General features: G+C 34.4%; 1 protein-coding gene across 2 annotated transcripts; it reads left to right on the forward strand.

Annotated features, from left to right (window-relative positions):
- Positions 1-88: 88 nt before the first annotated feature.
- On the forward strand, positions 89-15,438 carry LOC123551382 (acetyl-CoA acetyltransferase, cytosolic-like). 2 transcript variants are annotated; one of them, XM_053540865.1, is made up of 9 exons: positions 89-235; positions 3,065-3,199; positions 4,730-4,911; positions 5,816-5,933; positions 6,865-7,008; positions 8,011-8,133; positions 8,481-8,635; positions 12,993-13,103; positions 13,733-13,981. In XM_053540865.1, exons 1-9 carry the CDS (start codon positions 187-189, stop codon positions 13,964-13,966), a joined length of 1,251 nt encoding a protein of 416 aa, XP_053396840.1. In that variant the 5' UTR covers positions 89-186; the 3' UTR covers positions 13,967-13,981. The 2 variants fall into 2 exon arrangements, with proteins under 2 accessions (XP_053396840.1, XP_045196222.2); XM_045340287.2 differs by lacking the exon at positions 13,733-13,981 and adding an exon at positions 14,977-15,438 and having other exon boundaries at positions 90-235.
- The last annotated feature ends 892 nt before the right edge of the window (positions 15,439-16,330 follow it).

Raw genomic sequence — 16,330 nt, forward strand, 5'->3', positions numbered from 1 at the left:
TTTTCTTGATTCTGGTGGATTTTTTATTAATTTCTACGAATTCGTGAATTTACCATTTTGACGGAAACGGAAAGGACGATGTAGTTGGATTGGTTCCCGAATAGAATTTTGTCTGGTTCCCAGTCCGAACAGAAACTAAGAATCTAAACAAACTCAGAAGTTGAAAGAAAATTTCGAGAATAAGACATGGCAGAAAAAGAAATTCTTATTGTTTCAGCAGCAAGAACACCTGTCGGTAATATTTCACTACGAAAATCCAACTGTTATCCGTCTTTTTCTGTTAAATATTTCAAAATTGTAAGTTATATACTTTAATTCGGATTCTTCATATATTCGGATAAAATAGATTATTGGCTGTGGCCAGGGCGAGAAGGGGTCCGGTAACCGCCTCAATAGCTTAGAGATAGAGTGTCCGCTTTGAGTGCAGGAGGTCTGGAGTTCGATCCCCGGCAGCGTCATACCAAAGAGGGGAAAAATGGTACAGATAACTCGCCAATAGAGGGTCACTATCATTGCAAATTGTTTTATACTTAACAATTCATGTATTTATCATCTCTTACAGCTCTTTCTACTTTTTATTTTGATTATGTTTTTCTTTGTTGTAAAAGCTCATAATTAAGGGCTTATGTTATGTCGACTCAAAATAAATCTTATCTTACAAGGTCCCAGAAAAATTGCAAATTAGCTATATAGCTAAATCTAGCTATATATATTAGAAGTAGCTATAAAACCAATAACAATAATGCAAAATATGTCAAAACAAGATGCAAAATAGTCATAATTATGTCCAAAAGGTTTATAAAATGAAAGACAATAACACAAATCCAAGACCTTTGTAGTCACATTTTCAATAACTGTGGCAGTATTTTGCGATAAATCATCACTGAATTTTTCACTTGTGATAATTATAGTTGTATAAGACAAATTTATAAATGACCAGTCACAGAAATTCGCAACATGTATTGAAACTGAAACTGCATAGATCTACATTCTTTGTGATTGTCTTCTAACTCATAAACCATTTAAATGGGATAATAATTATTTTACATTTAATATACACATATTTTGAACAATTGTTATTGGTTTTATAGCTATTTCTAGCTATATATATAGCTAATTTGCGATTTTTCTGGGACCTGCTTATATCTTATCTTACACTTTTAGCATGTAGTGAAGGATGTTTAGACTTTCATGATATCTAAACTTACTAACACTTACAACTATTGCTCGCATTCATATAAATATAAAAATGTTTGATTTATTTGAATCTATCTTTTACCGAAAGATTACGTACCTTAGGTCTACCCACACTAGGGTACAGAAGGGTAAGAGCCGATATGATACAATTACAAGTACAAAACCTTAAATAAAATAGATCATGTTGAAAATAACGAAATGTTTAGTCATGTCGTCTCCAGGAATACTAGAGGTCATAATAAGAAATTATACAAAAAAGGGCTCGTACAGAAACTCGGTTAAAATGTTTCAGTCTAAGGGTGGTTGATACATGGAACAACTTACCAGACCAAGTGGTAAATGCACCCACTCTAAATACCTTTAAGTCTAGACTTAACAAGTTTTGGGTTGTGGCAAATAAATTTTCGCCTAACTGTTATAGTAAAGGGGTTAACTGGGTACTATAAGCCTCAATATAAGACAGTGTAACAGTGTACATAGTTTTAAACTAGTATGAACAGTGTTGTTTTAAGAAATATAGACGGTATGAAGCAGCTAGTGTACATACTTTTAAACTGTTGAGAATTGTGTTGATATAATAACTATAACTATAATATAAATGAAAAAGATAACATAATAGTCATGTGATAAAAATAAGGAAACTATAATATAAATGGAAAATAACAAAATATTATGTTGTGAACTACAAGAAGAAATAAATATATATACACATATATATATTGTGTACTGGAAGTGCCAAATATCATTCGGGAAAACACATATCAAAAGGACCTAAGAAACAACATTGATTTGTTTATACAGCTCTTCGCTGTATGGTTTCTAAAACTACATGAACTGATGTCTGAAGTTATGAAAAAATATTTAAACTTGTCTAATTCACCAATAGGGGATCACTTTTGCCAATAGGGGGTCACTATCTACACTTTTAGCATGTAGTGAAGAATGTTTAGACTTTCATGATATCTAAACTAACACTTGGAACTATTGCTCGCATTCATATAAATGTTTGATTTATTTGAATCTATCTTTTATGTCTGAAGTTATAAAGAAATATTCAAACCTGTCCAATTCACCAATAGGGGATCACTTTTGCCAATAGGAGGTCACCTAGTTTTTCATATTTTCTTTCCATTTAAAAATAAGATTTTTTTTTTTTGGCAAAACATGACTGTGGTATTAGAAATAAACATTTCAATCAAAGAAGTATAAAATACATTTATTTTTATAGCTCTTTGTTTCAATGCAGGATATAATGAGAATCAGTATGTTTACATTTCAAACAGGAGATACTAGGTAAAAAAGTATAGCGCTAGTTTTCACAGTTGTATAATTTCTATGCATAATTAGCACCAACTATATCTAGAACTGAAATCATGCAAGATATCGATGCACAGAACATTAATTAATTTATTTATCTTAATGTGCCAGTTCAAACCATTACAACATAAAATCGAGCATTTATTTGTATTTTTAAGCAGAATAAACAACCTTTTGATTATCCCTGAAATGGGTGATCCTCTATTGGTTGAATGGCCGCCTCTGCTTGGTGGCACTTTTTTTCATCGAAGTCAATCAAAAATTCAAAATAACATGGACTGATAATTATGTCACACTAACTGTGTTTACTACTTATCAGGGGCCAAATTCATAAGGACATTGTTCTTGCAAAGTGGGAATTGTGCCTGTTATCATGAAAATGAAATTACTTGGATTTTCCTCTTTTTGGGGATTATCATGCTATATATTTTCCCCTTCAGAAAGCCACATGTTTTTTTGAGAAAAAAAATGTAATTATGTGTCTTGCCTTTTTTGCCTTATACCACTGGTTGAAATAATGCATTTTGTATTTCCAAAATTCGTTTTACAGGTAATCTCAATGGTTGTTTGTCAAGTCTAGCAGGCCATGACCTTGGTGCTATATGTATACAGGAAGTGTTGCAAAGAGCAGGAGTTGTACCAGGAAGTGTGTCTGAGGTCATCATGGGCCAAGTACTCACTGCAGGTTTGAACATTATATTCTTAGAAAGCAGTTTTTGTACACTGATATTCGTTTGAAAGGTGAATCTATGATGAAAGAGGTGTAGAGATGGCAGTGGAAGCACTCGATCCAGTTTTATTCATTTGGGGGAAGGGCGGCTGGGTTCATGCATATAAAAGGGAGAAAATTGTGCCGTAATAATTGAGAATGAGAAAGTTCACACCAAAATTAAAGTCGCATTTTCGATTAGATTTACAGTTATCAGAAAGAAAATAAAATTCTGTAATGAGAAAATTGAATGCATTGTCTTACATTTCAAATGTTTAGGTTTTCATACTGTGGTAGGAATTTGATTGAATTCTGTAAAAAATAATGTTAAGGGGAGATATAGTGGTTGAATTTTTGCCAAGTATTTTAGTTAGAAAGCACTGCGCCTTAATGTATTAAAATGATTTGTCAGTTTAACTTCTTGCATTATTGATTTGAAAACCTTGAATGGTTTGCTTAAAATGTCAAAATATAAATCAACCTGAGAATATTCATTTATCATAATATTTATTTATTGCCAGGCCAATCCCTTTACTTTTCAGGGATTGTAACTTACAAGGACCAGGGCCCTCTAATAGGGAAATTTTCAAGGGAAATGAGATTTTTTTCTGCACAAGTTTTGTTTTTAAATGGTCATGGGGCACCAAAATTATAAGCTGGTGGGCGCTTTAAATACACTAGGTATGGAGTGGTAGTAGGGGATTTCTGTGTAAAACATGAAATGCCCAAATATTTTTACTCTTTCATATTTACCTGTAGTAATATATTGTAATTTCATAATGAAATTGACTTTTCAGGTACTTTTTTCTGCACTTTTCATCGTCTCAGTTTTTTCTTCTAATTTGTCACCTATGAGACAAGAGTGTCCTGAATAAAATACTGGTGTTAGTGAATGTTATCTCTCAATTAAATGGTAATCAGGGTTAAAGATAATTTCAGTGGACATAACAGTGACAAAATATAAGAATCTTTCACTGGTTGAAGTCAGGGGGAGGGGGAGGGGGGGGGGGGCAAATTCAGTTGTCTGTATTGCCAAGGTTGTCCCAAAGCTTGTACGGACAAGTGATGTTTGACCAGAATTTACTATATAACTATCATATGGACAAGTACAAAATAGCAATTGACAAAAACGGACAAGTAATTCAAAGTCAGATTTCGCCACCCCTGAAAATATCTGGCTTGAGGGTAACTGTTACATCAGTAACGAGGCTCTGCCAAGTTACCGCGAAACAGTTACCCGAGAGTAAGATATTTCCATCAGCACCTTCAACCAGCAGTAGATTATTTTCTTCCATACTGTATTCTTTAAAATAGGAGAAATAAAAAAAAAACGAATGTTTTTCTTTTAAGCACTATTTTGTTATAGTAGCATATAAATGTATGCATTCATGCATTAAAATAATATAAGAATGGAAGTCATATTTGAGGCTGAAACTGATAAACACAATATGAATATGGGAATAAATGAACAGAAACACTCAATTATACAAATTATTTTCATTCTAGGTGATGGTCAGAATCCAGCGCGACAAGCCAGTGTTAAAGCTGGCATTCCTTATGACATTCCATCAACAGGTGTAAACATGCTCTGTGGGTCTGGACTTAAAGCTGTTGCCATGGGATACCAAGCAATCAAAGCAGGAGACTCTTCAATAGTTGTTGCTGGAGGTCAAGAAAGTATGAGTAGGGTAGGTAATTTATGTCTTTGTAATTTTGTCATTCTGTTTTAATCCAAACCAGAAAATAGTCATTTGATAAGCCTCCAGAATTAACAGAAGGGGATGATTTTGTTCTTTGAGGGTCTGGGGGATATTTTATGTTTGCGGCAGCGTTTTTTCAGCAATTGCAGGTAATTTAGTAGATCTCGTAACCATCTAGTATGATCTACTGAGTGCAGATTTTAAATTTAACAGGTAGAGCTATTTACAAGAGTTCTATTTCTGATGTATTTACTAACTGACAGTATTTGCAAAAAACAAAATGTTTGCAAAAATACAAAATGTTTGCAAAAAACAAAATGTTTGCAAAAATACAAAAAAAAGTATATTATTACTGTTATAAACAGCTTTTTACTTCTCTAAATATTTCTGTTTTACCTTGCAAGTATTCTGAAACAATTCTAATTTTAAACTTAGCAAACTTTTAGCCACGAAGAAATATTCCAATTTTATTGCACCAAGCCGCGTGATGTCATGGACTTAAAAGTAATTATTGCCCCCACACCCTCAAAATCGCATTATGTTATTGAAATAAGGTGTAAATAGATTTTAGAGTTTTGCTGACAATTTTGCTTTGCTTTGAAATCAGTAGGAGAGTTCAAATGTCTTTATATATAGATTTATATTCTCATTATAAAAGTTGTGTTTTTACCATATTTAGAGCTTAAACTTTCAGTTTCAAGTGTAAAACTTCTCAGTTGTAGCTAAAAAAAATGCATATACATGTAAGTACATTCTTGTGCAAACACCTTAGTTTTCTGTTCATTTGATTGGTTTTTGTTCAGTTTCCAATTTTTACCTGACCTACACCCTACTTGGCTGAAAAAGGAAAATATTACAGAAAACAGTGTAAATTTTATGACTTCATTTACAGGCACGTCATTGTGCACATTTGAGAACGGGAAAGAAATTTGGTGATATGACATTTGTTGACTCTATGATCTCAGACGGGCTTACAGATGCATTCCATAATTATCATATGGGTATAACAGGTAATTTTTTGTACTACTTTAGATATAATTTGATTGACAATATGACTATAACAGATTAACCCTTCACCTTTTTAGCTCACCTGAGGCAAAGGCTCATGGTGAGCTTATGTGACCGCTCAATGCCCGTTGTCCGTTGTGTGTCATGCGTCATGTGTCGTCCATCTGTTAACATTTTCTAAAAAAATCTTCTTCTTGAAAACCACTGGGCAGAATGGGTGACACCCTTTCAAAATTGTTCAAAGAATTGAATTCCATGCAGAACTCTGGTTGCCATGGCAACCAAAAGAAAAGAAAAAAATTTAGAAATCTTTTTGTCCAAAACCTAAAGGCTTAGAGCCTTGATATATTTGGCATGTGACATCATGTAATGGTCCACTATGAATATTATTCAAATTGTGCGCCAGGGGTGAAAAGAGGCCCTGCCCCCGGGGTCCCAAGTTTTACATAGACTTAATAGGAAAAATCTTCTTGTCAGAAACCACAGGACCTAGGCCTTTGATATTTGGTATGTAGCATTGCCATGTGGTCCTCTTCCAAACCAAGATTGCTCATATTATTACCCTGGGATGAAAAGAGGCCCTGCCCTGGGGGGTGGGGTCTCAAGTTTTACATAGATTTATATAGGAAAAAACTTTTAAAATCTTTCTGTCTGAAACTGCAAGGCCTAGGCTTTTGATACTTGGTATGTTGCATTGCCTGTTAGTCCTTTACCAAGATTATTCAAATTATGCCCCAGAGTGGAAAAGAGGCCCCACCCAAGTTTTACATAGATTGTTCCTAGCATAATATTTATAAGGCTTGAACCTGCATTTGTAAGAGGGAACCTTTCTCACTTTTCCCAATACAAAAGTGGGAACCAGTAATGAAATATACTATAAAATTTGCTAAAAGGCATAAGACAATATACATGCTCACATTTGTACCATTTTAGCTGAAAATGTTGCACAACAGTGGAACATATCCCGAGATGAACAAGACCAATTTGCACTCCAGTCACAGCAGAAATGTGGGGCTGCCAGGCAAGCTGGATTCTTCCAAAAGGAAATTGTTACGGTACCAATAAAATCTAGGACTGGTTAGATATTTGATATTTTTGCAGTTATATATAAACTTTTTATTTTTCAACAAGTGTACCATTTGATTCTTATATTCCCTAACCAGGCTTTTTCCCTCAGTGTCTTTCTACGTAATGGAAAAATAATTTTCAGGATTTCGTTGTTGCATCAGTCCAAGAAATTAAATCCTAACAAAGAAATAAAATTTTCATTTACTTCATCTGTAAATGTTGAAATCCATGGATTCATAAAATTATTAACCGAATCATAGCACTGAATTAACTGCAGCATTTCCCTCCTAAATTTCTCTCCCACTACTTTTTGTCGGGCTAAACTGAAACGTTTGTTTGTGTATTATTAATCAATTGACACTTACTTTTTGCCAAGAAAACTTATACGTATTCAAAAACACTGGCAGAACACGATAATTCTGGTACAGAACCGCTGAAATGTCATCATGTGTACAACTTTTAAAGTTGACAAGAAGTAAATAGTTGATCGCTGCATGTAACATCGTATGTCTGTAATCACAGTTACATTTGCAGTAATATTAGAAAAATACAAAAGATTTGCTTACCAGTGTCAATGTTTTTATACTAGATCCATCATAATGGGAAATCACAAATGTTCTGGCTGAAACGACAAACTTTTAGTGCCCATGAAAATAAATGATCTTACAGTATACTTTTATCTCAGTAACAAAGAATTATTTTATTGAGTTTAGTCGTGAATTTATCTTCAAAAATCTCATTCTAATAGGGATTTTTTATTATTAATCGCAGACTTAAAAATCTCCAAAATATCAAGTTGTCAATATAAATTATGAGCTGAGAATCAACCAATGAGTGGCCAGAGGTTTTAGACTGGTCTACAAACTGAGATTTATAACCTTGCACCTAGATCTGAAATGACTGATGTGAGATATTTAAATGATCAGAATTTGAGGGAACAATGTACTTCAACATGCTTGTCATTTCCTCTAGTATTATGTGCTTAATGGGTAATGAATTCTATTTTTAAAGGGACTGAAGAAGTAAAACAAGATGAGTTTCCGAGACCGAGTACGACATTGGAAGGTTTACAAAAACTGCGTCCAGCATTTGTTACCGATGGTTCTGGTACAGTGACTGCTGGCAATGCATCCGGTAATGTAAGATTATTTGATTTTGATGAAATGGGTTTTAATCATTTTTAGGGTGGCTGTTCTTCATCTAGAATATCAGTTACATTTGCTGTTTTCCATAAAAGTAATATGATGCAATAGTACAATATACAAAATGAAAGTAGCTAGTGAATTTACTTTCTTAACAGCTTCATATATTGAAAAAATCAACAACTTTCTGTCACCATTTTAGTGCCAAAAATAATCACTGAACAAGATTATATACCCTGTATATTTTGATGTAATGTTACAGTATAAATACAAAGCAGTTTTCTTCAGTCCGTGAACTGGAAATTTTTTATATAAAAGTATCATTTTATGTCATATCAGGTATCAATGATGGTGCAGCAGCTGTGCTGTTGATGTCCAGAGAGGATGCTGGAAAATTAGGGCTGGTTCCTCTTGCAAAAATTGTATCCTGGGCCCAGTCTGGTGTAGACCCTTCTGTGATGGGTACTGGCCCTATTTCTGCTGTAAGAAAAGCTGTAAGTAAAATGATTGGAATAGTTATCGTTGTGTTGGAGAAATTGCTTAGAAAACCCGTCAGCATTTATACTTGTTATCAGCATTTATCTTAGTTCAGTTTCACATTTCATACAGTTTCATCTAATCTTTAAATGCAGCAAACAGAATGTTTTTTTGAAAGTCTGTGATGTATTTATGTCTCCCACCACACAGTGGTGTGGGAGACATATTGATTTACTCCTGTGTGTCTGTCTGTCACAAATCTTGTCTGCACTCTAATTATACCCTCACCAAACATGTTTGAGGGGGGTATATAGGAGTCAGTTTTGTCACGTCCCGTCGCGTCCCGTCCCGTCCCGTCGCATCACGAAATCTATTATCTCAGTTATTACCAAATGGATTTGATTCAAACTTAAAATACATGTTCCACCTTATCACCCACATCATGTGACACAACGTGCATAACTCTTGACACCAAGTTTTCATGAATTATGTCCCCTTTTACTTAGAATTTAAGGTTAATTTTGTTGTATTTTCACTATATCTCAGTTATTACTAAATGGATTTGATTCAAACTTAAAATAGATGTTCCACCTCATCACCCACATCATGTGACATAAGGTGCATAACTCTGACACCATTTTTTTTATGAATTATGCCCCTTTTTACTTAGAATTTAAGGTTGATTTTGATGTATTTTCACTTTATCTCAGTTACTACTGAATGGATTTGATTCAAACTTAAAATAGATGTTCCACCTCATCACCCACATCATGTGCCCACATCATGTGACACAAGGTGCATAACTCTGACACCAAGTTTTCATGAATTATGTCCCCTTTTACTTAGAATTTAAGGTTAATTTTGTTGTATTTTCACTATATCTCAGTTATTACTAAATGGATTTGATTCAAACTTAAAATAGTTGTTCCACCTTATCACCCAGATGATGTGACATAAGGTGCTTAACTCTGACATAAAATTTTTATGAATTATGTCCCCTTTTACTTTAAATTTAAGATTGATTTTGATGTATTTTCACTATATCTCAATTATTACAAAATGGATTTGATTCAAACTTAAAATAGATGTTCCACCTCATCACCCACATCATGTGACACAAGGTGCATAACTCTGACACCAATTTTTCATGAATTATGCCCCTTTTTACTTAGAATTTAAGATTAATTTTGATGTATTTTCACTATATCTCAATTACTACTGAATGGATTTGATTCAGACTTAGAATTTGAGGTTAATTTTGATGTATTTTCACTATATCTCAATAACTACTGAATGGATTTGATTCAGACTTAAAATAGATGTTCCACCTCATCACCCACATCATGTGACACAAGGTACATAACTCTGACACTATTTTTCTTGAATTCTGTCCCCTTTTTTCCTAGAATTTAAGGTTAATTTTGACGTATTTTCACTATATCTCATTCTGATTGGCTTAGAGCCAAAGGGAAATAACCTTTTTTTAACCTTTGTACTGAGTTTCTTCCCCTTAAATTCCAGGAATTAGTCTATTTTTAGAGATCCTATTTTTAGATTTTCAATATTTTAGGTATTTTTCTAACTTTTTTATTAAAGTCCTTTGTAAAAAGTAAAAACATTTTTCCGTGGTAACATGGGTCGGTAAGACACTTTTTTGTATTCACTTTTAGTGTATCTCTAATATTAGAGATTTAATATATTTACTAGTATTACTATACTAGTATTATACTAGTATTACTTATATGTGGAAGCCCAGGATGAAGTACTCCAAAGTATTTTTAAGATTCCTTATGGTTGCCATTCTTCTGTGACAAGACCGTATGGTGGGGGTATGAGTCACTCCTGTGACAGTTCTAGTTCGAACAGTTCTCATCCGATCTTTACCAACCTTTAACAAAATGTGTTTGACAATAAGTTCTCGGCCAAATTCTATAACTAGCTAAATCGGCCCAGGCTCTTCGGAATTATGGCCCTTGAATTACCAAAAATACTGATGCCAGTGATACATGTCTTGGTGCATGGTTGACACAGATACATAATGAAAGGCCATCTACTCCAAAATAACTCCAAAAGTATCAAAGGTATATTTTCTGTGAGTAAACAGTATATAAAGACAGACTTGCTATTCATATGATTAGGCAGTTGTGGGAGACATGCACTTTTCTCAAAAACAACTCTAGTTTCATTACATTTTGTTGTACACCAAGCACAACTCTTGTTGGTAAGCAACAAGTGCACACATTCAAAACAAGACTGTTTTTCCAAGAAGAAAAAATACTACTAATCAAATACAGTCGAATACCTTTACCTCGATATTCAAGGGACTGTAAAAATTGCATGGACATATCTGAAGTTCGACGTAACGATATCGACTATCTGGGACTACTTTGTACTTGCGTCTGACGTCTATATTGTCATTATATCCAATGCTTTTTTTCAGGGGGGAGGGGCTTGAAAGGGACAGAAATCATATAAAACGGAAATACGATTTTAATGTTAATGTCAAATACATACATACAACTTTTTAATTTTTCAAAATATACATTTAAACATCAGCATTTTTATTCCTTCCGTAATCAAGTCTGATTGCAGTGGTAATGTTCCTAGTTGAGTAGTTATTTTGACTGTACTTCGATAACGAAAATTTACCAGTTAAATACGCATATTGTTACTTAATCCTAAATGGTAGATTTTTACTTTGTCAAACAGAAAATATTTTGACCAAATTAGTTGTTACATTGGAAAACAGCTTTCTTGCTTGCACGGTATTTTATAAGACTAATTATTGGGAATTAAATGCAAACTTCCTGACATTTAAATTGGATTAAAGATTACATAACAAGCAAAACAAACACACCGAAACTAACTTGAATGTGATTAATACATTGCCGGACAATAATAGGTTGATTTTCACACCTTACAACATGGATATCTTTTGACAAGCTGTGATATTGACGAAACAATGTGTAAAAACAGTACAGGTAAGTTGACGGAACTGAAAAATCTCAACGAGCTAAACAAAATATCGAGCTAAACATATCGAGGTAATGATAAATAATTACATTAAGATAAATAGGGAAAAATCGGGACCGACTCAAACGCGACGTGCTAACCGGAGTATCGAGCTAACCGATATCCAGGTAACGATATTCAACTGTAATGTGTGAATGTTTAGTTTTTAACAAAGTACTATGAAATCATTATAATTTTTGGATGACTACTTTTTGTGGATTTTATGGTTTAGTCAATCCATGAAATTAAATCCATACAAACTAGTAAAATTCCCATTTGTTTTATGCTAAAAGATCAAAATCCATGAATTGTTATCTTCATGAAATAGCTGTTTTGGCCAAAGCCATGAAATTTCATGACCACGAAAGTAAAGGATCTTACAGTTTTCAAAAGGTTATTCTGTACTGAGTAGACAATCATTTATTATGAAATTACACCAGGATTAGTTCTACTATTCCAGGTTACAGTTTGATTCAAGTTGGTTTTAGCTCATCTGATTTTTTGATTTTTTGAAAAAAAAAATGATGAGTTATTGTCATCACTCGATCGGGACCGGCGTCGGCGTCGCCTGGTTAAGTTTTACATTTAGGTCAGCTTTTCTCCTAAACTTGCAACACTTGTTCACCATCAATAGCTGACTCTGTACAGCAAGAAACATAACTCCATCCAGCTTTTTGCAAGAATTATGCCCCCTTTTGGACTTAGAAAATATCAGATTTCTTGGTTAAGTTTTATGTTTAGGTCAACTTTTCTTCTAAACTATCAAAGCTATTGCTTTAAAACTTGCAACTCTTGTTCATCATCAAAAGCTGACTCTGGACAGCAAGAAACCTAACTCCATCCTGCTTTTTGCAAGAATTATGGCCCCTTTTAGACTTAGAATTTTTTTTTATTTCTTGGTTAAGTTTTGTGTTTAGATAAACTTTTCTCCTTAACGGTCAAAGCTGTTGCTTTAAAACTTGGAGCAGTTATTTGCCATTAAAAGCTGAGTCTGCACAGCAAGTACCATAACTCTACATTGCTTTTTGAAAAAGTTATGGCCCCGTTTGGACTTAGAATATCATGGGTTGGACAATATTTCTATTATACAGAGACAAAAAAATCAAGTGAGCGTCTGCACCCGCAAGGCAGTGCTCTTGTTAGATCTTGCTTTATTGGTGTAAATGACTGCTAATTTTTATTAATTGTCCATCTTTCAGTTTGGACAGTACCATTAACTTGTAAAAGTGGTGCTTGTCAAAAAGATATTTACTGAATGGTGAACAGTGCAGATCATGATCAGACTGCACAGCAGACTCAATCATATCCAGCATGGTAAGAGTTAAATGAGTTGTCAGATTTTTCCAGTGTATCTATTTACAGGTTGAGAAAGCCAAGTGGACACTTGAGAGTGTTGATGTGTTTGAACTAAATGAAGCTTTTGCTGCACAGTCTTTAGCTGTGGTCAGGGACCTTGGAATAGATTCGAAGAAGGTAAACACTGCCCAGCTCAGTCCTTTGTTAGTTGAGTTTCTTTTGTGTCACACAGATTCTGTTCAGATGATACGGCAGTAGTCCAGCTTTTAATGATATCAGAATACAGATGTCTCTGTGGACAATATTTCAAGCAGACATCTGGTTAGAACCACTGACCTTAACCAAGTTAACTGGATACTTCATATTGATAGAGGATATTACACGAGTGTCTTTTCATATTGAATTTATTAAATGAGTTGAATAAAATAATAAAACACGAGGCTCTGCAGAGCATTTTATCAATTTTATTCAACGAGTTTAATAAATTCAATGTTGAAAGACACAAATGTAATATTCTTTTTATCACATGTAAGCTTTTCTTGTGAACACATCAAAATTTCTTCTTTCTTTACCTTTTATAGACCATCATGGCGTTCTCTCAGTACAATAAACAATGATGTAGATAATTACTTGAGATTTGTCATTTTGATAAAGGCCTTAAGGCCGAAACGTTATGGAATAAAACAGAGTGAACACTATAGAACCTTTGAACATTCAATTATAGTTTTATATGCATAACCTTTTTGGGGAGGGGGAGGTTAGAGTTACACTGTCACAATGTAGATTATAATGTGCAACTTTTTCAGCTTTTAGTAGTGGGGAAAAAAACAGGTGCCCCTTTGGGCACGGGCAGGAACCTGGGTACAGCCACAACCTTTTGTAAGCCAGCTGGATGCCTTCCTCACATGAATAATTTCTTACCAAAAATAAGGTTTGGAACCCGCATTGATGAGGGGCAAAGTGATTCAAAATCAGCAGCCATTTCCACTCAGCCACTGAGACCCTGTTATATCCATGATTTTTACCTTGTTATAAGGTAAGTTACAATACTGGTAATAGTAAGAGGGTGTCAGTGGATTAAGGTTTATGGCATGCCACATACCTTTCATTAAGAGTATTTCAGGCAGGTGAGCATCTAAACCTGTTTTCTAACAGAGATGTGCTAGTTCCCTTCATAAATCAAGTAAGGACTTACACACGGGAATGAAACTTGATTCCCATGTTCACTTTACCTTTAACAAAGTCACTTGTTATGATATAACCATATTTTACTATATAACACTTGGCACCTCAGTGTAAAAAGGGGATAACTGCATTGACATAATGCAGTTATCCAGTTCTTGTGCTGTGAATACGACAGCAGTGGGTATAATGCTCATTTATGGATGCTTTCCTGGTAAGCTTTATATGTGTAAGTATGTGGCATGGCATAAACCTTAAACCGCTTACATCCTCTTACTATTAACAGTGTTGTATGAATTTACCTTAAAACTGGGTTAAAATGGGTGACCAGAAGAGCACAAGACCATGAGGATAGATCACTGGGTGCAGGTTGATGTTGTATGATGATTTGAAAGAAGATATTTTGTCTTCAGTCTCTGATACACAAACATGCGAAAGTTTCCAGTTGCTTGCCGAGAACAAGTTGGTGCTGGTACTTAATCCGGTAAACTGGTTAAATATAGCGGCTGCTGATACACAACTGAAATGCTGTTAAAAACAGTATTTAAAGTAAAACAGCTGTCAGTGAAAGTTATATATGATACACTTACTTTTGCAATAATCAGATATTTAAGTATATCTGTGTATATAATCAAAATTGCTGGACCTGCAAGACTTCCTTGTGAGAAATGGTAAAAAAGGTTGACAGTTGCTTTGTCACTGTAGAGAATCATGACGAAACAGCCACTACCAGAACAGTCTATACAAGCCTCTCTCTGAGTTTCTCACTCAAATAGTTATTTCTGTTGTTGCTCTCTGCAGTGAGTTAATAAATCGTCCGAAATTCTATGGTATCAAATAAATCAGGGTTTCCTTTCCTATTTTGCAGGTAAACATTAATGGTGGAGCAGTAGCCTTAGGTCATCCAATAGGGGCTTCTGGAGCCCGAGTTCTCGTCACTCTGTTATATGGCATGGAGAGGTCTGGAGCTAAAAGGGGTGTGGCTGCTTTATGTATTGGAGGGGGCATGGGGATTGCAATGTGTGTTGAAAGATAACTGTATCTACAGAGGTTGGGGCCAAGTGTTGAAAGAAAGAGCGATGTAAAATGAGGAACAGGCTGATGGTTTGTCAGAACAATTAAGGCAAACAAAATTTCAAACCCACGTTTGACAGCCAGTTTTAGACTCGTGTACAAATGAGAACATTATACACACAGCTTTGTTATGTTAAGGTTGTAGGACAAAAGGGGAAGAAACTTTTTACCAGTATATACAGTTTATTGCAAACAGTAGTACCGGTATGTTAAATAAATATTGAATTTATTTTTATTAAAAATTATGAAAATACTGGACTTGTGTACTTACAGTTTATGAAGTTGAAAGAAACAGAAAGAATATTTGAGCACAGGGTTTAGAAACATGGCAAATAGTGTAAGAAATGTTAAGACGGTTTGATTTAATTAACTTCTAGTTTTAAGTTACATGCCATTATCCCGCAGACTTTTTGTTTGCATTATGGTTTTCAGATTATACATGTTGCTGGTCTTCCGAACAGTACACCTATTTATTAGGATTTCTACTGTCATAGGCATCGCAGAAGTTTATAATCACAGCTTCTTGCAGAATGAAAGCCTAGCGGGTCTTCTGATTCCAAAGGAAGATAGGGAGGTCATCTAGGGTAGAAATATTCCCTGCAGGTAATAAGGTACAGTTACCTGCCCTTCGTTACCCAACTAAAGGAAGTGTATCAGAGAGAAAAGAGGTCCCTCATTTCATGATGGATTTGATTGTAAATAGATATCCTGAGCTTCTGAAAGTAGTCAATTTTTATAGATCTGATGTAAATGAAGAGAAAGTGGTAAAACATTGCAGGAAAATCATGTTTTTTTTTGGCAAATGACTGTCTGCGGATTTGTACAAAAAGTAGGCTGAACCGCTTCACTTTGTAAAAATGCAGTACACTATTCATTCTGACAGATGTGAGGAGAAAAGTAGCAGGTCAACAGGTCACTTAAAAGTGATTTTTGTGTTTCTCTTGGATAGATTTCTAAAGAGAAGGTATTTGCATTTGTCTTCAGAACATTGTGTCAAAGCCTTGCATTGATATATTTGTATGTAACCCTATGGGAAATTAATTGTACTTTTGGGCCTGCATGATCAGAAAGGTTTAGTTAAAATTCTTGTGACTTCCTTATTTTCGTTAAAATTCTTGTCACTTCCTTTTGACACGGCCATATTCTAA

The sequence above is a fragment of the Mercenaria mercenaria genome, chromosome 4 (genome assembly GCF_021730395.1).
Source record: "Mercenaria mercenaria strain notata chromosome 4, MADL_Memer_1, whole genome shotgun sequence".
Taxonomy (NCBI): Eukaryota; Metazoa; Mollusca; class Bivalvia; order Venerida; family Veneridae; genus Mercenaria; species Mercenaria mercenaria.